The 24,847-nt window shown below is 36.5% G+C and overlaps 1 protein-coding gene across 3 annotated transcripts in view; it reads left to right on the top strand.

Annotated features, from left to right (window-relative positions):
- ERC1 (ELKS/RAB6-interacting/CAST family member 1) overlaps nucleotides 1–24,847 on the top strand; it is a 520,356-nt gene that overhangs the window by 393,306 nt on the left and 102,203 nt on the right. For all 3 annotated transcript variants that reach the window (XM_090273801.1, XM_090273803.1, XM_090273802.1), the window contains one exon: nucleotides 632–776. In XM_090273801.1, coding sequence (XP_090129927.1) covers nucleotides 632–776 — 145 coding nt within the window. The remainder of the gene's footprint in view (nucleotides 1–631; nucleotides 777–24,847) is intronic.

Below are 24,847 nucleotides of genomic sequence, written 5' to 3'. Positions count from 1 at the left end.
GAGATTTTTTAAAATATATTTAATTATTTATCACGGATTTTTTGCTTTATCGCAGGATTTTGCGGTACTGTATACATATGTTGTTAAAGTTACGTAGGTTTAAGAGTGTAGAATATGTTTAAGAACATAAGTAGTGTTTATAAAAGTATGGAAACGGTTAATAAGGGAGTGGGAAAGGTTAATAAGGGACTGGGAATGGTTTATAAGTGTGTGGGAAAGGTTTATAAAGCCTTAAAATATATATAAATACTAAAATGAATGTAAGGTTCCTATTTTGCAGATTTTCATCTATCACGATGAGAGGGGTCTAGAACGTAATACCTGTGATAAGTGAGGGAATACTGTATTCTTGCTTTAAAAAATTATTAGCTTTGTTTACTTTTCAAATTTAAATATATGTAGGAACTCTATTGAGATGCTTGTATAACCACATGATGAAGATACTTAGAATAAGAAAAACCTGAATGGGATTCCTGGCTGCATCCTTTACTTCAGCTGTGAACATGGGCAAGCTATATAAACTCACTAAGCCTTAGTTTCATCACCCATAAAATGTGTGTAATAACAATAGGAACTTCAAAGAATTGTTTGAGGATTAAGTGAAAGCCTTGGCATTTTCTTTCTTTTGCAGGCAAGAAGCTCTTCTGGCTGCCATTAGTGAAAAAGATGCCAATATAGCTCTTTTGGAGCTTTCATCCTCTAAGAAAAAGACTCAGGAGGAAGTGGCTGCACTAAAGCGGGAGAAGGATCGTCTGGTGCAGCAGCTCAAGCAACAGGTATAATTAAATGCCAGAGGGTTTCTGGGGACCAGCTTTCACACCATTTCCTACCCATGTCCTTGCCAGTTTGTGTTTAAGTGTCTCATATTAGACATCTGATCTTTGTATTTACTTAATTTTCTTTCTTTTTTTTTTTTTTAAGGACTTTTATGTCTTTTGTGGTGGTTGTTGACACTTATTATAGATGTTCCCATTTTTCCCCCTTTGCCCACCTCCACCCAGTCCTGTCCCACCTTCCCTCTGGCCATCGCCACACTGTTGTCTGTGACTATGTGTCATGCATGTACGTTCTTTGACTAATTCCTTCACCTTCTTTCATCCAGTCCCCCCTCCCCTCTGGCAAGCTGTCAGTCTGGTCCATGTGTCCTTGTTTAAATTAATTTATTGGGATGACATTGGTTAATACAATTATATAGGTTGCAAGGGTACAATGCTATGATGCATTATCTGTATATTGAATTGTGTATATACTGTATATTGCATAGTTAATCTTAATAAGCAGAGTTTTCATCTTTACAAATCTCTGGCTATGTCTAGAAAATGCAGAGAATTTTTGGTAAGAGGACTAGTTTAGAAAATGTCACAAGTCTTCTGTGGATGAAATTAGTGTAATTATGATCATTTGAGATGAAAAAGGCTTAATTTTTATAACCAATTAGATTCCTACTATAGAAGGCACTAAGTATATTTTATTTAAATGTTTTTCAGTTATTCAGGGCTGGGTAAGCTCTAAAGGTAAAAGCAAAGTTTTGCCCTTTTCCAAATTTAATGATTTATTAATTTCTGTAAGGCCTTTGATCATGAAAATAAAAGCTAAATTTTGTCCTTTGATGTTTACACGTTGGTGTAAAAATACTTAATGGACAGAATTTATGCACTTAAAAATGGGTAAAATGGGCCCTGGTCGGTATGGCTCAGTTGCTTGGAGCATCGTCCCATTCAAAAAGAAGCAACTGATCGATATTTCTCACATCGATGTTTCTCTCCTCCTTTTTCCCTCCCTTCCCCTCTCTAAAATCAATAGGCATGTTCTTGGGTAAGGATAAAAAATAAAATAGGTAAAATGGTAAAGTTTATGTTATGTATATCTTATCATGATTTAAAAACGGGGGGACGATTCTTCTTTGAAAATAAAGACAAAGATGAATTTTTAAACCTGAGTCCCTTCTGCATCTAAATTTAATGCTCTTTACTGGCCATTCCCATCTTCCAGCATCATCCCCTGCGTTCTCAGTCCCATTTTCTGTGTACTTTGGCTGCCCAGATTTGCTCTTCTGTCTGGAGTAATCAGACTAAGAAAGAGGTTTTCAAGGGAAGGAATTTCTTTTTTTCTATTTTGGGTAATCAGTCATCAATTGATAGCATTTTTGGCATAATATTTAATGTTCACATTAGCAAGAATCCATATTTATACAATTAAGATATTTTCTCTGTAGACTAATGTTAAAACTGCTTAAAAGTAGACTTTATGTTTATTTATGTGTCTGACTTTGGTGAGAAAATACCAAAAGATGTCCTTTTTCCATAGTATAGATGGATGACCAACAGAAACAACCAACCCATTGCTCATTACAAGTGAAAGAAACCTTTTCAATGTCCTAAAATAATGTGTCACAAGAAGAGGACATCATCCAATATTTGGATGCCTGTTACATAAAGCAGAAAGAATGTGCTTATTATAAAAGACATCTGTCCAAAAGTTCAAGACTGAAATTTGGTTTATAAAAGATGATAATGTGAGTGGAGTGCTCATTGCCCTGGACTAAGGGGTGGGGAATGTAGGGAGATGCTGGTCAAAGGGTACAGAGTGTCAGTTACACAGATGAAAAAGTTCTAGAGGTCTGAAGGACAGCACGGTGGCTACAGTTAATATACAGTATTGTATATTTGACATTTACTAGGAGAGTAGATTTTAAGTGGTCTCACCACAAAAAAAATAAAAGGTATTTTAGGTGATGAAAATGTCAGCTTCATTGTGATAATCATTTCACAATGTATACATACAGTATTAAAATACCGCATTGTGCACTTTCAATATATACAACTTGTATTTGTCGATTATACCTCAGTAAAGGGGGGCAGCTGATAATATAAAATATGAGGATATTACTGAGGAAAAGCTTTCACTCGTTTGTGAGTATATATACTTAGCAATATTAGCTCTCTTAAGTAGTAGTTAGGCCTGAAAATACAGACTTATGATATAAGGAGTTCATGGTCCCTCCACCTTAAGAACAAAATAGAATAAAATGTCTAGCAGACTAGAATACTGTATCTCATTCACAGTGGCTTTTGATTACTTGCCTAGTAAGACTGTATGTTTTCATTAGGTGAGAATTAATAACATTAATTAATCCATGAATTTATAATGTTAAAAATGAGTTGCTGAAAAATTCCTAACATCTTACATCTAACTATATGCCTTGAATATTCTGTATTGATGTGACCTGTGTATGGAGAAAAATGATGTAGTTCTTAGGAGTCTTTCCTAACTGTTTTTCTGTCTCCATTCCATGTCAAGTTTCACATATCTGCCCTCTCAGAAACTGTCTGGGAGTATTTCATTTATTTCTCATGACTGAGAAGTATTCCATTATATATGAAACGGGCAAACACGTTGAAAAAGTCCTCAAAAAAATCACTGAAGTCAAACGCAGCCTCTCACAACAACGCAAGCTGGTACACTGGTAAAGATGGGTTCCTAGAACACTCACCTAGTGGGGCAAGGCTGTACTACAAGGGGCCTGCCCTCCGGTAGATAATTCTGGTTTTGGGGGGTCCCTCCTCGTAATTCAGTTTCTTTTATGTCTTTAGAGATGGCAGTACTCTCTCAGGACTAAACATGCTTCACATTATGTCTACTCTGAGCAGTCTGCAAATCACTCCTAAAAGCAACACCTAGCTAGCAGCCAGCCTCCCATAAACTTTGACCTCCCTGAGTATATTGAGACTGTTCAAATTCAGAATGATTACAGAGGAGACTTTGATCCCCTGGATCCTTACCTATGGATGGTGAAGAGATGTTCTAACCCTGCTATCCAGGAAGTAGCCTGTCTGGCCAGTCTGCTTGACCTTTACCTGGGGTTAAGAGAATCATCTGCTTAAGTTCTGAAATCGCTAAACCTTCATCACCTGTGAACATGACATACACAAAATAGTGAGCAGTTACCATCTTTATCTGAGAGCAATCAGTCAGAATAGTTTCAGGGTATTGGTTCAACATTTGTTCTTAAAGAATAGTGACCACCCACTTGAGATTCAGACTGCATTAATTTGAGTGCTTTTCAAAAATGGGTTTTTTTTTGTTTTTTTGTTTTTTTGAAGAAAACAAAATAGAAAATTATTATACTTTTAAAAAACAATCTGGGCTGCTCTGCCTATGGAGTAAACATCTCTATGCAAAAGATTGCTGATTTGATTCCCGGTCTAGGTTCCATCCCTGGTAAGGGCACACAGGAGAGGCAACTGATTAATGTTTCTCTCACATATCAGTGTTTCTTTCTCTCTCTTTCCCATTTTCTTCCCCTCTCTCTGAAAGTAAATAAATTAAATATTTTTTTAACTAATTAATTAAAAATAATCTGAAGTAATCCCCTCTGAAATACTATTTTTTCATGATCGAAGATTACCCTGGAAACTTAGCACTATATGATGGCATTCATATGAACTTTTCAACACTTGAGTTCCATAGGCAAATGCTATACTTTTTCAAGAATTTATTGGAGTGACATTGGTTAATAAAATTATATATGTTTCAGGTATGGAGTTTCATCATACATTAACTCTATATTGTATTGTGTCTTCACCACCCCAAGTCCAGTCTCCTTCAATCATCAGTACTCTGCTTTCTTTAAGAAGATAATGCAAAGTTAGGTCTAAGTAAGATGAAGTAGATAATTTAATTAACTTATAATGAAAAGTCCAAAATTTTGATTGGTTGCTCTTTTAAAAAATCAATAGCTTCTTCTGAATTACATCACATACAATTTTTTAGGCTTTAACCTTTTCTCAAATATTAATTTCTCATAGTCATTATTATGAAAAGTATTGTCAGCATTAAAGCTATGAATCTCTACCTTTTCCTCTAGGATCTCAACTATGCTCATTGATGAGGTATTAAGACATCTCTCGGGAAATCTATGATGATATTGACACCAAAAATTCAGTTTTAAAAAGATTTTTTATAAAATCAGGAAAGCCTCACATCTTTTATTTACATACTTTTGGGTATCTGTAATGTTGAGCATTCTGTCATCCATTTCTAGCAAGATGTCCTGTAAGGAACACATTATTAGTGTGGTTCCACTTCATAGAAGGTAATATCAAGGCATTAATTGCTTATTGTAGTCTAGCTTAGGATACACTCACTCATCTGTAAAGCCACATTTATACATTCAGACTTCCTCATCCCTGTTAGAATGCTGGTTACTGGTAATGACAGTAGTCAGTGCCCTGTCCACATATCTCACTCAGGCTTGTTCTCTTTGCTTCCTTTATTTGGGGTTATTTTACTCCCTTGTTTTTAGTGAGTAGAATGTGTATATAGGTTAATACCTTTCTTATTTTGACATTAGGCCTTTATTCTCACATGGTATATGGCTGACCCTTGGCTCACCTTTAAACACAAATATGGTCATCTGTCTTTTCCTCATAACATTGACTTCTACTGTCTGTTTTGGTAGCCTGATATGCTAAATGAAGTTATGGTTGAAAAGGCACTTTTATCATAACCATTCTGAGCACTTGGAACTTTCCAAATCTTCCTTTGGACTAAGATTTCTCATGCTTATTCATGGCCCAAAGGAGAATAAATTTTTGGAAGTTCATTAAATTCCCTTTGGTTGGTACAAAGGGTTACAAAAACAAAATGTTATTCCATGTTACAACTCCAACTTTGGTACACATGTTTTGTTTTGTTTCTTATCATAGTTTCTATGAAAGAAAATGCAATTTTAATATTCATTCTAAGCAAGCTAAGTTCAAATCATTTTATTTTGTTTGAAATGTCTTTCTCTACCTATCTCATAGTTTTGAGTAAAGAATGTAAATCTATTGTTTTGTGTATAAAAATGTGATTTTCTCTCACTGATGGGGAACTTATTACTTATTAGGAAGAACTTGCTCAACATTGTTCTAAAGAATGAAAGTATGGGTCATATACATTTTTTTTAATACTCAGATTTAGGTTTCAAATCCTTAGCCTCAGGCTCTGACCCACCTGTTTAGGACTACCAAGTTGAAGCTCAGTAAATTATTGGATTCTTACCAACTTATTGTTGTTTCTGAACAAAGCTAAAATAGTGTGAGGATGTTACTTATTATCTAATATGACCCAATTTAATGGAAGTCAGCATTTTGGACTTATCGTTCTCTTTGCCTAAAAGAAAAAAAAGTTATATGAAAAAATCCTTTTAACTAGTCAACAAAATAGACATTTCAGTATGCTACTTGTTCCTCTAAAGCCTTTTCCTTATGAATGAAATTCTTTATGGAAGCTTGTTGCCAACAGAAATGGAGGATCAGCCTTTAAAGCCACATACATAATGTAAAGTCTTAGGTTGCCATTATTCTCTATTATAATGGTGAGCCCGAGAAAGCCATATCTAGTCGGTTTCATTTGCAGTCTTCCATTCCCTTTTCCTTCCCTACTTTCTGAATCAACGGAGGACTAAATATTCTTATGGAGGCAGGAATTTAAGACCCAAATATTTAAGGAATATGAATGTAGAGTCTACTTTGTTGACTGTTTTATTATTACATTTTGACCTTAAGATGACATCCTGAAATAAACTGCATAGTTAAGGTAGTCTATACCTATGATTTCCAGTGGAGACTTCATAGTTTTGACAAATAAACTATCAAAGCGAAGTGCATCACCAAGGATGATTATTTCAGGTCAAGTATTGACTAATTTAGTTAATATGTTGTGTGATACTTTGGCCCAATTTTTTCAATTGCCATTTGTTATAATACATGTAGGGAAGTTTGTAAAAAATACTACATTTAGGCTTTGTTTATGAAGTCCCATAAACGTAAAAGGACCAAGTCAATCTGTCCTTGGGGTGACCTCATCTGTCCATTTTCTCTTCAAATGTAAGAAGGAAGAAGGAACCAGGATACAACTTCAAAGCTCTGACTGGAAGTCTCCTTAACTAGATCACTTAGTTTATTAGATATATTTTTTTACTTTTCACATAACAGCAGGCGATGTTGGCAAAAGTTCTGGCACTACATGACACTGCCCTTTAGGACCCCACTAGCAGCTTCCTCAAAGCCCGCATATCTACTAACAGTCTATTTAAGGCACATTTGGTTTTCAGTAACTGTCCTCAAATCTTTCCAGTTCTTCCAGCTTCTACCCACTACCTAATTCCAAAGCCACTCTCACATTTTACATTTTGTTACAGCAATACCTCATCCCCCGTTACCAAAATCTATTAGTTATCTATTATTGGATAAATATTACCTTAAATTTAGTATCTTAAAACAACAAACACCATCTTACACACTCAGGAACCTGGGAGCAGCTCAGCTAGTTGCTCTGACTCAGGGTCTCTTACAAGTTTGCAGTCAGGCCCGTGTCCAGGTTTACATTCATCTGAACACTTGACTGGGGCTGCAGGAATCACTTCAGAATTCTCTCATGTGGCTCTTGGCCCTACGCCATTTAGGTTTCTCTAGAGGATTACTTAGGACATGGCAGCTGGCTTCTCCCTGAGCATAGGATTCGAGAGAGAGAAAGACAGCCACCAAGATGGAAGCTGCAATGTGCTTTATAATGTAGTTTGAGAAGTGATGTACCATTACACCTGCCTTATTTGACTGATCACATAGACCAGTCCTCCACAGTATGGGAGGAAACAACACAATGGCTGAATAACTGGAGATGGGGATAATTGCAGGCTGGCTTGAAGGTTGGCTACCACAACAAATGAATGAATAAACGTACCGAGGGATATACACGCAGTGGAATACTGCTCGACAGTAAGGAGGAATGAACTCCAAATGCACACAACAACGTGGATGAGATTCAGAAACACTGAACCAAAGAATCCAGACATAGAAAAATGCATACTGTATGATTTCATATTTATATTAAAGTCTAAAACTATTTAAATCTCTTACCTCAGGAAGCAGGTCAGACAACAACACAACTCATTTCATCTCTTTGCTACCTCAGCTCACATAAAGTAGAAAAGGGGCAAGTTCTGTTCTCTTTTGTTCCTCTCTCTTATATCTCCTTTGGTTTTGGGGTCATCTGCTGCTGTTGCAGTACTTTAATTTCTGCTTCTTGGGCCAACGTTGACCCTCTAGAGGCAGAGTAGTAATCAAAAGAACAAGCCTGGTTGCTTTCTTTAATGTTACTTGACGCACAGGAAACTCATCCATTCTGGCCATGCCCAGTGGTGAGACTATACGGTGTGCCTCAGTACATCTCTGTCCATCCTGCCATCTCGCATCAGTTGTGTTTTCTCCTCCTCGGATAAGCACAAGGCACATCACCATGTCTGGTCCCAATCTCCTTTTCTTGTACTCACAGCCAGACTTTATGATTTCATTCTCTTTGAGCCCATCTCACTTAGCTTAGACAAAGGGAACCCTCTGTGCATGAATATATACAAGGTCTGTCTGGGAAAAGTCCAGCCATTGTTAATATAGGGAGAATGGTTTGCACATCGTTGCTGTAACCTGGCAGCCAAGGACAGTGGGCTGGAATGCACATGCGTGAGCAATGACTTCATTGTACTAGTCAGTGGGGGAAGGAGATGCCATTGAATGAGTGTGTGTACTGTGTAGCTGTTGCATTCAAAATGACTGAGCAACTAGAGCAACACATCTGCATCAGTTTTTGTGTTGAGCCTGAACATTCCTCCATGGAAACTATTTGGATGATTCAGAAGGCCACACGTTGTGATGAAGCTGTTGATTGGCAACGCACCTGCTCATGCATCGTGTCTCATGCAGAGTCTTCTGGTGAAACATCAAATCACCCAAGTGACTCAGCCCCCTGTAGCCCAGATTTGGCACCCTGTGACTTGTGGCTTTTCCCAAAACTAAAATCACCTTTGAACAGGAAGAGATTTCAGACCATCAGTGAGATTCAGGGAAATACGCAGGGCAGCTGATGGTGTGAGGTCCCAAGGTGCCTGAAGGGACTGAGGCATCATTGTCCTATGTACAATGTCTCTTGCATCTTATATCTTCTTCAATAATGTCTCTATTTCTCCTAGTACATGGCTGGATACCTTCTGGACATACCTCATACTCTCCATGGCATTGAGCTTTATTCTACCAGTTTTAGCATCATCCTCACACCAGTCTCAATCCAAAAAAGGCATGTGCTGAGGAATTGGACTGAGGGACAGTGCTACTTTTTCTGCCGCCTCTTAGTAAACTTTCTTTACAATGTGGCTTGCTTAGCTTCTTTGTGTCCAACTTTGGCCCCTGGTCACCAATTCTGGAACAACTGGAAGAAACCATTCATTATAGTATTAAAACTAGTTTAAAAGTAACATCTAAACTTGGAGAGAGAACAACAAAACTGTATTTCATTCTATAGAAGAATAGTAATGAGTAAAGCTACAAGGAGCTCCTGAGTTGTTAGTGAACAAAAGGAAAACAAGTAGCAAGTGTTAAAGTACCTTGAATGCCACAGAAGCTGTTTGTGGAAAGTAAAATCTCATAGGCATTTTTCCATTTCACTTAGCAATTTAAGTTCTTGATCATGAGACCAGCCTTTGAGAGCCTTCAAGTATCCATTTGTTCACCACACATTTATATTGCCAGCCAGCTTTTGCTTGACTGAGCGTAGACAGTCCTCAGGAAACATTTATGTAGGCATTGCTGGGGGAGCCCTTTTATGTTGCAGTTGACAGTGCCTACCTTCTCCCGTATTTGCTATAGACACAGATGTCACCCTCTCTGCTGTCATCTGTGACATTGTCTCCTGACAGTGGCTACTATTTTGTGGCCATAGAAGGTGAAAACCTTTTGTCTAGTTACAATATTTAGAAGCTGACAGAGTAAGATCACAATTCAGTCAGTATTTAGTGATTTAACAGCCCTTATTACCTTGGTCAGATTCAAATGTTAATCTCTTTTTAAATTATCCTATCCCCCTGCAAGTCTAGACTTTTATATATTAAATATTCACTATGTGTATTTCTTCCTCTAAACCACTGCGAACATTAAGATCAGCTAGACTTTTCCTGCTGATGGCATCCAGATTTATTTGAAAGGAGTTGGATGTAAAGCATTTTCCATTTACTGTCCTCACCCCTGGAATCGCCTCTACTTCCTCAGCTTAATCTCTACTTTCACCTTCACTTCAGGACTCATCTTTGTAGTTTGGAATTTTCTAGCCATGAAATCAGTTATTTCCCTTATCATTAGCAAAGCAATTCTGTGCTTTCTTTTCATTGACACATTTATCCACCTTTGGGCATAAGTTGAAATGTGAAAGGGGAGGAGGAAAGAAAAAGAGAGAATTCACTTATACTACATTGTTAGTTTTACTTATTCTAAGCCGAAGTATTTTCATTGCTGTGTCTTTTTCTTCAAATATAGGAATTTCCATTCTGTAACTGTCGGTGTCTTGTTTTCTTGTTTGTATGAAGCAGTGTGGTACAGTAGAAATAGCACTAAACTGACTGTCAAAGAGACCTGAGCTCTAGCTGCAACTCCGTTGATAACGGAGTGTGATCTTGAGCAGTGGTATCACCATCAACTAATATACATCGCTTTATAGTTTTACAAAGTACTATTCAAACCCCTTATAGCACCTAACCCTAATGCTATATGAGCCAAGCAGATATAAATAAAGTGAGTGAAGTGTGTTAAGATAATAGGAGAGAGAGAACTATCATCAAGTAGGGTCCACGTGCTTTGTAGAGGCAGCCACCTTTAATTCCAGCTTGTTGTGATTGTGCAAGATGTGAGCCTTGTGTTAGCCAAGCACCCATTTCCCCCCAGAGAATCCAGATTTTTACATATGTATATCCTTTTTAATTGAGATATAACTGACATGTAACATTATGTTAGTTTTAGGACTACAATGATTTGATATATTGTGAAATGATCACAGTAAGTCTAGTTATCATCCATCTTTACACGTAGTTACAAAGTTTTTTCTATGACAAGAACTTAAAAGATTTATTCTCTTAGCAACTTTTAAATATATAATACAGTACTATTACCTATCTCACCATGCTGTACATTATATTCCCATAACTTATTTATCTTATTATAACTTGAAGTTTGTCCTTTTAAACATTCTTTACCTATAAATCTTTTAAATTTAATTTTTATTGTATTTTTTTCATTCCCATTTAGTCCCTTACTCCCAGCAGTCACCACACTGTTGTTCATGTCCATGAGTCCTTTCTCCTTTTTGCTCAATCCCTTTACCCACTAACAACCTCCCCTCACTAGCTGTAAACTGCTCTCCATCTCTGAGTCTGTCTCTGTTTTGCTTGTTAGTTCAGTTTGTTTTTTAGATTCGTCATATGAGTGAAATGATACGGTATTTGTCTTTTTCTGATGGCTCATTTCACTTAGCGTAATGTTCTCCAGGTCTATCCATACTGTTGCAAAGGGTAAAATTTTCTTCTTTTTTATGGCCAAGTGGAATTCCATTGTGTAAATGTCCACTCATCTACTGATGGGCACTTGGGCTGCTTCCATATCTTGGCTATTGTAAATAACGCTGCAGTGAACATAGTGGTGCTTATGTTCTTTCAAATTAGTGTTTTGGGTTCTTTGGGATATACTCCCAAAAGTGGGATCACTGGGTCAAAAGGCAGACACATTTTTAATTTTTTTGAGGTATCTGTATACTACTTTCCAGAGTGGCGGCACCAGTCTGCATTCCCACGAACAGTGCAAAAGGTTCCCCTTTCTCCACATCCTTACCAGCATGTGTTTGTTGATTTATTGATGATAGACATTCTGACAGTGAAATGGTGTCTCATTGTGCTTTTAATTTGAATTTCTCTGATGATTAGTGATGTTGAGCATCTTCTCATATGGCTAATGGCCTCCTGTATGTCCTCCTTGGAGAAGTATCTATTTAGGTCCTCTGTTGATTTTTTGATTGGGTTGTTTGTTTTTTTGATGTTGAGTTTTGTAAGTACTATATAAATTTTGGATATTAACCCCTTATCAGATGTATCAGCGAGTATGTTCTCCCATTCTGTGGGTTGTCTTTTTATTTTGTTGATGATTTCCTTTGTTATGCAAAAAATTTAATTTGATGTAGTCCTATTTGTTTATTTTTTCTTTTGTTTTCCTTGCCTGGGGAGATATATCTGATAAAAAAAAAAACTTCTGGCCCTGGCTTCTGTGGCTCAGTGGATTGAGCGTCGGCCTGTGAACCAAGTGTCGCTGGTTCGATTCCCAGTCAGGGCACATGACTAGATTGCACGCTAGATCCCCACTTGGGGGCGTTTGAGAGGCAACCACACATTGATGTTTCTCTTCCTCTCTTTCTCCTTTCCCTTCTCTCTAAAAACAGATAAAGTAAAATTAAAATAAAAAATAAAATAACCTTGTTAAAAAAAAAAAAAAAAAAGCCAAGATTTGGGCGTTAGATGTGCTTATAAAAAAAAAAAAAAAACTTCTACAAGCATTGTCTGATTTTGCTGCCTCTGTTTTCTTCTAGGAATTTTATGGTTTCAGGTCTAACATTTAAATCTTTCTTCCATTTTGAATTTATTCTTGCATGTGGTGTAAGAAGGTGATCTAGTTTCATTTTTCTGCTCATATCTGTCCAATTTTTCCAGCACTATTTATTGAATAAACTATCTTTAGTCCATTGTATTTGCTTGCTTCCTCTGTTGAATATTAATTGATTATAAAGGTGTGGGTTTATTTCTGGGCTCTCTATTCTGTTCCATTGATCTATGTTTCTCTTTTTATGCCAGTACCAAGCTGTTTTGATTACTATGGCTTTATAGTATAGTTTGATATTAGGTACTGTGATTCCTCCAACTTTCTTCTTCTTTCTTAGGATCACTGTTACTATGCAGGGCCTTTTGCGGTTCCATATAAATTTTTGAAATATTTGTCCTAGTTCTGTAAAATACATCATTAGAATCTTGATAGGAATTACAGTGAATGTATAGATTGCTTTGGGTAGTATGGACATTTTAATGATGTTAATTCTTCCTATCCATGAACACAGTATGTCCTTCCACGTATTTGTATCTTCTTCAATTTCTTTCTTCAGTGTCTTATAGTTTCCCAAGCACAGGTCTTTTATATCCTTGGTTAGGTTTATTCCTGGTTAGTTTATTCATCTGAAGCAATTGTGAATGGGATTTTTTATTTATTTCCCTTTCTGTTAGTTCATTGTTGGCATAACAAAATGCAACTGATTTCTGGATATTAATTTTGTATCCTGCTATTCTGCTGAATTCCTTTGTCAGATCTAGTAGTTTCTTGGTTAAATCTTTAGGGTTCTCTATGTACAGTATCAAGTCATCTGCAAATAAAGAGAGTTTTACTTGTTTCTTTCCCATTTGGATGTCTTTTATTTCTTCTTCTTGTCTGATTGCTATGGCTAGGACTTCCAGTACTATGGTGAATAAGAGAGGAGAAAGCAGACATCCCTGTATTTGTTCCAGTCTTAAGGAGAATGCTTGTAATTTTTGCCCATTGAGTATGATACTATCAGTGGGTTTGTCATATATGCCCTTTATTTTGTTTAGGTATGTTCCCTCTCTTCCCACTTAGCTGAGAGTTTTGATCATAAATGGCTGCTGAATTTTATCAAAAGATTTTTCTGCATCTATTGATATGATCATGTGGTTTTTATCCTTCATTTTGTTTATGTGGTGAATCATTTGTTGATTTGCAAATGTGATACCAACCTTCCATTCCCAGAATAAATCTCGCTTGATCATAATGTATGATTTTTTTGATGCATTGCTGTATTCAGTTTGCTGATGTTTTCATGAGGATTTTAGCGTTCATCAGGGATATTGGCCTATAATTTTCTTTCTTTGTAATGTCTTTATTTGGTTTTGGAATTAGGATAATGCTGGCTTCATAAAATGAGTTTGGGAACCTTTTCTCTTTAATTTTATGAAATAGTTTGAGATGGACAGGTGTTAGTTCTTCTTAGAATATTTGATAAAGTTCACTTATGAAGCTCTCTGGTCCAGGGCTTTTGTTTGTTGGAAATTTTTAAATTACTGCTTTGATTTAATTAGGTATAATCTCTCTATTCAGATTCACTGATTCTTCCTGGTTTATTTTTGGAAGATTGTATGTTTCTAAGAATTTTTCCAATTCGTAGAGATTGTCCAGTTTGTTGGCGTATAATTATTCATAATATTTTCTTACAGTCGTTTGTATTTTTTTGGTGTCAGTTGTTATTTCTCTTCTTTCATTTCTTTTATTTTTCCTTTTTTGTGTATATTTTATTAATTAAACTATTACAGTTGTCCCAGTTTTTCCTTCTTTGCTGCCCTCGGCTCTGTAACCCCCTTTCCTCCAGCATTCCCCCCCTTACTTCATGTCAGTGGGTCATGAATATAAGTTTTTTGGCTTCTCCATTTCGAAAACTATCCCATTGTCTTATTTTGTACCTACCAATTATGCTTCTTAATTCCCGAACATTTTCCCCAATTCTACCCTCCCCCCTCCCAGCTAATAACCCTCCAAATGATCTCCAGCTCTATGATTCTCTTCCTGTTCTGTTTGTTTGCTTTGTTTGTTTGTTTCTATATTCAGTTGTTGATAGTTGCAAATTTGTTGCCATTTTAATGTTCATAGTTTTGCTCTTCATTTTCTTCAATAAATCCCTGTAACATTTCATGCAGTAATGGCTTGGTGATGATGAACTTCTTTAGCTTGACCTTGTCTGGGAAGCACTTTATCTGCCCTTCCATTCTAAGTGATAGCTTTGCTGGATAGAGTAATCTTGGTTGTAAGTCCTTGCTTTTCATCACTTTGAACACTTCTTGCCAGTGACTTCTTGCCTGCAAAGTTTCTTTAGAGAAATCAGCTGATAGTCTTATGGGGACTCCTTTGTAGGTAACTCTGCTTTTCTCCTGCTGCTTTTAAGATTCTCTCTTTATCTTGAACCTTTGGCATTTTAATTATGATGTGTCTTGGTATGGTCCTCTTTGGGTCCAACTTGTTTGGGACTCTGTGCTTCCTAAACTTGGTATCTATTTCTTTTGCCAAATATGGGAAGTTTTCCTTCACTGTTTTTTCAAATAAATTTTCAATTTCTTGCTCTTCCTTTTCCTTCTGACATGCCTATGATTAGTATGTGGTACTTTTAAAGTTGTCCCAGAGGTTTTTAAGCCAATCCTTGTTTTTGTGTTTGTTTTTGTTTTTTTCATTCTTCTTTCTTCTTTCTGTTTTGGGTGAATGTTTATTTCTTTCTTATGTTCCAAATTGTTGATTTGAATCCCGGCTTCCTTCCCTTTACTCTTGGTACCTTGTGGATTTTTCTTTATTTCACTTAGTGCAGCCTTCATTTCTTCCCTTATATATTTGCTATACTCAGTGAGTTCTGTGAACATGCTGATCACCAGTGTTCTGAACTCTATGTGTAATAGGTTGGCTATCTCCATTTCATCTAGTTCTTTTTCTGGGGGTTTTTTCTGTTCTTTCATTTACGTCATATTTCTTTGTCTCCTCAATTTGGCAGCTTCCTTGTGTTTCTGTGTATTAGGTAGAGCTGCTTTGACTCCCTGTCTTAGTGTACTTGTTGAGTTTTATGGGGTAGAGACTTAGGTATTTGCCCGGACAGGGCAACCTGCTTCGTGGCTTTGAGGCTGTGAATGGGGAGAGGGTTTGGAAAGTGGATAGTGCCGCTGCCTGGCTTCTGGAGATTTGCCCGGCACTCACCCTGTTTCCAGTCACCTCACCCATTTTCCTGATGTGACTGGCACCCTGCTATGTGTTGCCCTTGTGGTGATTCCCAGAGTGGGTGGGTTTTTGTATATTTTAATTCTGTGTGGGCCCTTTAGATGGACTCTCCTGAGAAACCGGCCATATCTTCCACCATCCCAACCTCTACTGGTTTTTACATCCAGAAGTTATGAGGCCTTATCTTCCCAGTGCTGCAACCCTGGGCTGTGCAGTCTGGCCTGGGGCTGGGATTGCTCACTCCAAGGTATCCCTCCGAATTTTTATCTACCATACCTGAATATGGGACAACCCTTTATGCTGCTGCCTCTTAGCACCACACTGTGTCCTCTTTGCCCCAATTCCATGTCTGCACACCTCCTACCCCTCTGGATGACTATGGCTTCTTTAAATCGTTGGTTGTCAGACTTCCATACAGTTAGATTTTCTGGCAGTTCTGGGTGTTTTTCGTTTCAGGTTAGTTGTAATTCTTGTAGTTGCATGAGGAGGCAAAGCATGTCTACCTGTGCCTTCATCTTGACCACAAGTTATTTATGATTTTATTTATTTGAATCCTTTCTCTTTTTTTTTCTTCATGAGTCTTGTTAAAGGTTTGTCAATGTTGTTTATCTTTTCAAAACCCATCTCTTGGATTTATTGATCTTTTGTATCGTTTTGTTTTTGTTTTTTACTCTATCTCCTTTATTTCTGCTCTAATCTTTATTGTTTCTGTCCTTCTACTCAGTTTGGGCTTTTTTGTTGTTCTTTTTCAAGTTCCTGTAAGTGTGAAGTTAAATCACTTATTTTAGCTTTTTCTTGTTTTATTTTTTGTTTTGTTTTTTGTTTTTTGGTTTTTGAGATAGACCTATAATTCTCCAAATTTCCCTCTTAGGATTGCTTCCCCAGTATCCCACAGATTTTGGATTGTTGTATCCTCATTTTCATTAGTTTCAAGGTACCTTTTGATTTCTTCCTTCATTATGTTGTTCACCCATTCATTGTTTAATAACATGTTGTGTAGCTTCTATGTCTTTGTGTGTTTTTTAGTGTTTTTCTTGTGACTGGTTTCTAGTTTCTTAGCATCGTGGTCAGAGAAGATGCTTGATACAATTTCAGTCATCTTAAATTTATTGAGACTTGTTTTGTGTCCTAACATATGGTCTAATCCTAGAAAACATTCAGTGTGCACTTGAAAGGTAGGTATATTCTGCTGCTTTGGGGTGAAATGCTCTGAAGATATCAATTAAATCCGTTTGATTTAGTGTGTCACTTAAGACTACTGTCTCCTTGTTGATTTATGCCTGGTAGATCAATTCATTGAAATCAGTGGGGGGTGTTAAAATCTTCAACTATGACTGTATTTCTGTCAATCTCTTCTTCTATGTCAATCAAGATTTGCTTTACATATCTAGGTGCTCCTGTGTTGGGTGCGTAAATGTTTACTAGGGTTATGTCCTCTTGTTGGATTGTTTCCTTTATCATTATGTGGTGTCCTTCTTTGTCTCTTACTATGGTCTTGGTTTTAAAGTCTTATTTTGTCAGCTGTAAGTATTGCTACCCCAACATTTTTATTCTTTTCCATTTGCAAGAAATACATTTTTGCAAGCCTTTACTTTTAGTCTGTGTGTGTTTCAGTCTGAGATGGCTCTCTTGGAGGTTGCATATTTATATAGGTCTTGTTTTTTTATCCATTCAGCTACACTGTGTCTTTTGATTAGAGCATTTAAGACATTTACATTTAAGGTGATTATTGATAGATAGGTATATAGTGCCATTTTATTGTTAGATTGCTTTCCTCTGTGGCTTTTTTTTTTTTTTCCCCTTTTCTTCCTCTTCTTTTTCTTAAAGCGAGTCCTTTAACATTTGTTTCAGTACTGGTTTGGTGTCAACAAACTCCTTTAGCTTTTTCTTGTCTGGGAAGCTCCTTATTTTTCCTTCAGTTTTAAATGATAGCCTTGCTGGGTAAGGTAGTCTTAGTTGTAAGTCCTTGCATTTCATCAGCTTAAATATTTCATGTCACTCCCTTCCGACCTGAAATGTTCCTGTTGAGTAATCAGATGCCAGTCTAATTGGTGCTCCCTTGTGGGTAACTACCTGCTTTTCTCTTGTGGCTTCTAGCATTCTCTCCTTGTCTTAAGCCTTGTCATTTTAATTATGATGTGCCTTGGTGTAGGCCTTTTTGGGTCCAACTTGTTTGGGACTCTGAGTTTCCTGGACTTGAGTCTCTTTTTCCTTCATTGGATTAGGGAGATTTTTGGTGATTATTTATTCATATAGGTTCTTGATCTCTTTCTCACTCTGATGTGGATGATGTTGTGCTTCATGTTGTCCAAAATGTTTCTTAAGCTTCCCTCATTTTTAAAATTCTTTTTTCTTTTTGCTGCTCTGCCTGGGTGTTTTTTCTACCTTGTCTTCCAAAACACTGGTTCTCTCCTCTGCTTCATCTAACCACTGTTTATTTCTTCCAGTGTATTACTTTTTCAGATATTGCAGTCTTTGTTTCTGACTGGTCCTTTTTATGGTTTCTGTACCTTTTTTCATGTTGTTGAATATCCTTGTAATCATTACTCTAAACTCTCTACCTGATAATTTTCTTGCTTTCATTTCATGTAATTCTTCTGGAAAACTCACTTGGGGTCTGTTTCTTTGTCTTCCCATTTGGCTGCTTTGTATTTTCTGCCTTGGTTTTTTAAACTAAGCAGCCATTAAAGTGATCAGTTGTTATTCTAATCAAGCTATAATCAGCAACCCGGCCTAAGCATCATAGAGTGGGGCGGAGTAATTCCTATGGGCGGGGGTATTGCTTCCCCTCAAGCTGATGCCATTCAGAGAGGAGTTCTCTGCCTGAGAGTAATGGCTCCTACAGTAGAAGTAATGACTCAGTACAAGGATCCTGGAAGCTGTTCCTTCAGCTTTTCTCCCCAGAGCCACCAACCCCAGACTCTCCTCAAGCATCTCTAGTTCGCTCTGCCCTCCCTTTGCCAGCACCCAGGGTAAGTGACTGCAAATGAAATTTTGTACTTTGGCCCTTTAAGAGGCTCTGTGCATCTCCCTGGCAGACAGAAACCCTGCTGCTTTTCACAGCTGAGTGTTGTCTGGGTTCCTCTGGTTCTGGTGCTGTAGGCTGGGGAGCCAGGCTTGGGGTTTAGATGCCACATTCCTCAAGGGGAACCCTCTGGCCGTTGAAATATTCCTCTAGCACTTTAGCTGCTGCCTGTGGGAACCCAGCCAGCTCTCTTGGATCTCCTCCACACCCTACCTGTCAACGTTATGGTGAGGTGGTTTCTTCTGTCTGTCCTTCGTTTAAGGCTTCTCTCCAGCTAGTGTTCAGTTCTTTATTCTGGATGATTTCTCTACAATTTAGTTGTAATTCCAAATTGGTCCTGGGAGTAGGTTAGCGTAGCTTCCCCTTACTGCTCTGCCATCCTGGATCCTCTAAATCTCTTGATATGAGTGTTAGCAACTAACTTTTCTTTTTTTATATAAACCAGGCCACAAGCTGCTTAACTTACCCTCTCTGGGTTTTATATTCCTCGTTGATAATATTGGATGGATAGGGAATATGTATTTTGAGGTCTAAAGTTATTTTTCAGGTTTTGACAAATCAGTATATTTATCTATAACTATCTGCTAATCACTGACATTAGGAATAGTTCTAAAAGAAGCAATTATAAAGCATATAAAAACACATATGTAAGGATTGTTTAAATCTGTCTATAGAAATTTGCTTAGTATATGAAAGTATTTTCATTTTAAAGTTGCAAAAAGGATTCTGGTTACTCACTATCCCCTTTAACCTTTTTTGTATCCTACAAAGAAATAGATTATATTTTAATGAGTTCTGCTTGCTTGGAGTTAAGTGAAGTCCAGAGGTTGGGAGATGTGGGGAAATCTGGATTTCTCCCAGTCTTCATAAATCCATCTCTCCCATTTTTTTGTCATCAATTCCAGATGTAGGAAAGTTCTTCACAAAAATTTGATAAGACTCTTTCTTCCCTTCTTTTCTAGCATCAAATCTAACTTGCTTTTCCTGTTGTCAGACTGCTGCCTTTTATAATGCCACAGGGAATTTATAAATCTTTTGAGTTTCCTGATCCCTCTTGAATTGTCTCAATGCAAACAAATCAACCTAGGTTTCCTTCCCCTATGCTTATGCCTTTCCTATTTCTGCTTTATTTCTTTTTTTTTTTTTTAATTTATTGGTGTGACATTGATTAATAAAACGATACAGGTTTCAAGTGCACAACTCTGTAACACATCATCTGCATACTGCATTGTGCACTCACCACCCATAGTCAAGTCTCTTTCTGCTACCATGTATCCCCTCTTTATCCTCTACTGCTCCCTCTCACCCCCACCCCTTTCTCTCTGGCACTAACCATACTATTGTCTGTGTCTGGGGTGGTTTTTTCCTGATTTTTCTATATCTTTCAGGTGCCATGATTTATAACTGTTTTCTGTGCTCATTGACCTTGGACTGAGGGTTCCATTAAGCATAAATATAGAAAGATTGGTTTCAGGGTGGTTCTCCTTTCCCCCACTAAACTTCTCTTGGTGGGAATTAGTCAGACAAATATATTCCACAGAACACATTCCTATTGCTTCTTTTGGTCTTTTTTGAACTAATGTGGATACTTATTAAAAGTGATATGAAACTAAATTATATTTGCATTCAAGGCTAAGAGGAACAATATTAAATACAGTAGCTATTATTGAGTGTCCCTTATATGGCTAATTTACATAATCAAATTGAATCATCTGTACTACTACACGACTTTCTAGAAAACAGTATATCCCTGATGCCATTAGTCATCTCCCAGATAATAATATGTAACATTAATTGAGCTAAGCCTTGTTTTGAGTGCTTTACTTGAATTAAGTCATTTAATCTTTACAGTAATCCTTTGAAGTACAGTTATCCTCATTTTACAGAGGACATTCTGAGAGAGTAATTTGCCCAGTCACATTGCTTGTAAGTGACCAAACAATTCATATCACTTCAGTGTTGACACTGCTAATCACTACACCAGAATGTGTTGCCATCATTGTGTGCTTTGATTAGAGATTTTAGTAGCTTTCAACCATATTATTAATGATCTCATAATTTTCTTATGATAAATAGTACTTTGATCAACCCTTATTTAAAATACATTGAAAATATATAAATTACCATAAAGGACTACTCTTAATTTTTTTAAATTAATTCATAATGTTGACAGGTTAAAATCTATTTCCCATCTTATATCAAACTATAGCTTCTCATTTCAGCAGTTATCTTAAAAATTGTTTACTGGATTAATGAATATCTGTGAGTCAGAGAGTTCTGATTCAGAACTTACAGAATATCTGAAATCAGATAAGCTGATTATTAAGCAGCCAAATTTGAAAACCTCTGTGTTAGTAACCCTAAATTATCATCACTAATAATTCTGGCATTGAAGTACTATTACTGTCATACACACACACATACAAACATACATAGACAGATATATGGAAATCTGACCTCAAAATATGACATAACATTTATTAAGATAGTTTTTGGACTCCAGAAATTTTTTCTTTTAAAACCAATAAATTTGCATTCTCAGAAATAACTCATAAAGATTAAAAACTGAAAAGTTGTTGTTGAAAAGCTCTTAGAAAATAGTGACAGTTGAAGAAGGAACATCTGTTATACCTGAGGTTCAAGAGTTTTTCCACCAGTAGTTTAAAAGTTTTATAAAATATAAGACTTCAATTCACAACGTAATTGTTGAGCTTTACTACTAAAACAGTATTTGTGGTATTTGGTTTTCAAGATTAAAAAATGCTTAAAATAAAGTTTATGTCTTTGCCAGTCATGTTCCTGAACAGAGCATTTTGAATTAGATACGAAGTATTTCCTGGTTTTGTATAAAGTTGCAAGCTACTAATGGTCAAATTTAAAACTATGGGCTCTCCTGAAAACAATTTTGAATGTGCTCTTTCCAGGCCACCTTAGCTTTTAACTAGCCAATTCATTAGAAATATAAAAGGACTAAATTGATAGTACCGTTTAAATGCATATGTGTTCTTCACAAGTGTACCCAAATTGCAGTCATAAAACCAATACCAAACTGTTATTAAGACTCACATCAAACACATGTAGAAGCCTAGTTGAAATCTTCATTGGCCTGAATCCAGTGAAAGTACACAATCTTCACAGCATGTTCACTAGGAGTAGATTCCATCTTGAGAAATCACTTTCTTTGCTAATCTGTAAGAAGCAACTCCTCATCTATTAGTTTTATTATGAGATTGCAACAATTCAGTCACATCTTCGGGCTCCACTTTTAATTCTAGTTCTTTTGCTATTTCCACTGCATCTGTAGTTACTTTCTCTACTGAAGTCTTAGATCCTGCAAAGTCATACATGAGAGTTAGAATCTGGTTTTTCTAAACTCCTGTTAATGTTGATATTTCTACCTCTTCCTATGAATCATGAGTATTCTTAATGGCATCTAGATTGGTAAATCCTTTCCAGAAGGTTTTCAATTTACTTTGCCCACATCCATCAGAAGGAGTCACTATCTATGGCAGCTGTAGCCTTACAAAATGTTATTTCTTAAATAATGAGACTTGAAAGTTAAAATTACTCTTTGATCCATGGGCTGCAGAACAGATGTTGTGTTAACAGGCATGAAGACATAAATCTCATTGTACATCTCTATCCAAGCTCTTGGGTGACCAAGTGCATTGCCAGTGAGCAGTAATATTTTGAAGGGAATCTTTTCTTTTTTCTTTTTCTTTTCTGAATAGTAGGTCTCAACCTACTGCTTAAAATATTCGGTAAGCCATGTTGTAAACAGATATGCTATCATCCAGGGTTTGTGGTTCCATTTATAGAGCACAGGCAGAGTAGATTCAGCATAACTTTTAAGGGCTCTAGGATTTTTAGAATGGTAAATGAGCATCATTGGCTTCAACTTAAAATCACCAGCTGTGTTAGCCCCTTATAAGAGAGTCAGCCTGTCCTTTGAAACTTTGAAGCCATGGAAGTCCTAGATGTAATCTTCTTCTAATATAAGACTATTTCATCTACATTGAAAATCAGTCATTTGCTTTAGCCATCTTCATTAATTATCCTAACTATATTTCTGGATAATTTGCTACAGCTCCTAGTTTAGCACCTGCTGCTCCACCTTGTACTTCTACGTCATGGAATGGCTTCTTTCTTAAACCTCATGAACCAAGCTCTGCTAGCTTTAAACCTTTCCTCTGTCAGCTTTCTCACCTCACTCAGCCTTTATGGAACTGAAGAGTGTTAGGACCTTGCTCTGGATTTGGCTTTGGCTTAAGGGAATGTTGTGGCTGGTTTGATCTTCTATCCACACCACTAAAAGTTTCTCCATATCAGAAATAAAGCTATTTTGCTTTCTTATCATTTGTGTATTCACTAGAGTAGCACTTTTAATTTCCTTCAAGAACTTTCCCGTCACATTCACTACTTAGCTTACTAGCACAAGGGGCCTGGCTTTTGGTCTGTCAAAGCTTTGACGTGCCTTCCTCACTAAACATAATTATCCCTAGCTTTTTTATTTAAAGTGAGAGCTATGTGATTCTTCCTTTCATTTGAACACTTAGAGGCCATAGTAGAGTTATTAATTGGCCTAATTTCAGTATTGTTGAGTCTCAGGGTCTAGGGAAGCCCAAGGAGAGGTAGAGGTGGGGGAGCTGCCAGTTGGTGGAGCAATCAGAACACACACAACATTTATTAAGTTCACTGTGTTATATGAGCACAGTTCATGGCACTGCAAAACAGTTACAGTAGTAAAATCACTGATCACAGATCACCATAACAAATATAATAATAATGAAAAAGTTTGAAATATTGTGAGACTTACCAAAATGTGTCACAGAGACATGAAGTGGGCAAACACTGTTGAAAAAATGGCACTGATAGATTCATTCAACACAGGGTTGTCATAAACCTTCAATTGGTAAGAAATGCAATATCTTAAAGCACAATAAACTGAAGTATAATAAAATGAGGTATGCTTATAAACATTTACATGCCTGCTGACCATCAAAATATATGAAGCAAAACCTGACAGAATTGAAGGGAGAAAGAAACAGGTCTACAATAATACTTGAAGAGTTCAAAACCCCACTAACAATAATGGATAAAACAACCAGACACATGATGACAAGTAAGAAAATAGAGGATTTAAACAACACAGTGAATCAAATAGATTTAATAGATACATACAGAACACTCTGCCCAACAACAGTATACACATTCTTCCCTTGTACATATGAGACATTGTCTAGGATAGACCATATGTTAGACCAGAAATTAAGTCTCAATAGATTATAAAAGATATATGTTATACAAAGTGCATGTCTTTTAACACAACAAGATAAACTTAGTAACATAAGTAAAACTGGGTAATTTACAAAATAGTGGGAATTAAATAATACACATTTAAACACCTAATAGATCAAAGAAAAATCACAAGAGGAATTATAAAATACTTAGGAATGAAGGAAAATAAAGACATATCAGGACTCTGGGACACAGTGAAAGTAGTGCTAAGGAGGAAATTTGCAGCTATAAATGCTTACATTAAAAAACAAAAAAGATCTCAAATCAGCAACCTAACTTTACAACTTATGGAAGCAAAAGAACAACAAACTAACCCAAAACCAGCAGAAGAAAAGAAATAATAAAGATTAGAGATAAACAAAATAGTAGAAAAACAGTAAAGAAAACTAATGAAACCAAAAGTTAGTTCTTTGTAAAAGTCAATAAATTGATAAACCTTTAGCTAGATGGACTAAGAAAAAGAAAAATCTCAAATTACTAAAATCAGAAATGAAAGTGGGGACATTACTACCGATTCTACAGATTAAAAGGATTTTAAGAGAGTACTATAAACAATTGAACACCAAAAAAAGAAAACTGAATAACCTAGATAAAATGGGTAAATTCCTAGAAACACAAAACCTACCAGGACTAACTTACAAAGTAGAAAATCTGAGTAGACCTGTAATAACTAGTAAAGAGACTGAATGAACAATAAAAAAAATCTCCCAACAAAGAAAAGCCCTGGATCTGAGAGCATCATTCTTGAATTCTACCAAGTATTTAAAGAACTAACACCTGTCTTTCTCAGACTTTTTCAAAAAAAATTGAAGACAAGGGAATACTTCCTGTGATGCCAGCATTACACTGATATCAAAGCCAT

The sequence above is a fragment of the Furipterus horrens genome, unplaced genomic scaffold (genome assembly GCF_987537825.1).
Source record: "Furipterus horrens unplaced genomic scaffold, mFurHor1.1.pri manual_scaffold_4, whole genome shotgun sequence".
Taxonomy (NCBI): domain Eukaryota; kingdom Metazoa; phylum Chordata; class Mammalia; order Chiroptera; family Furipteridae; genus Furipterus; species Furipterus horrens.
Note: the sequence above shows the minus strand (reverse complement) of the source record. Positions and strands in the feature narration are given on the sequence as shown.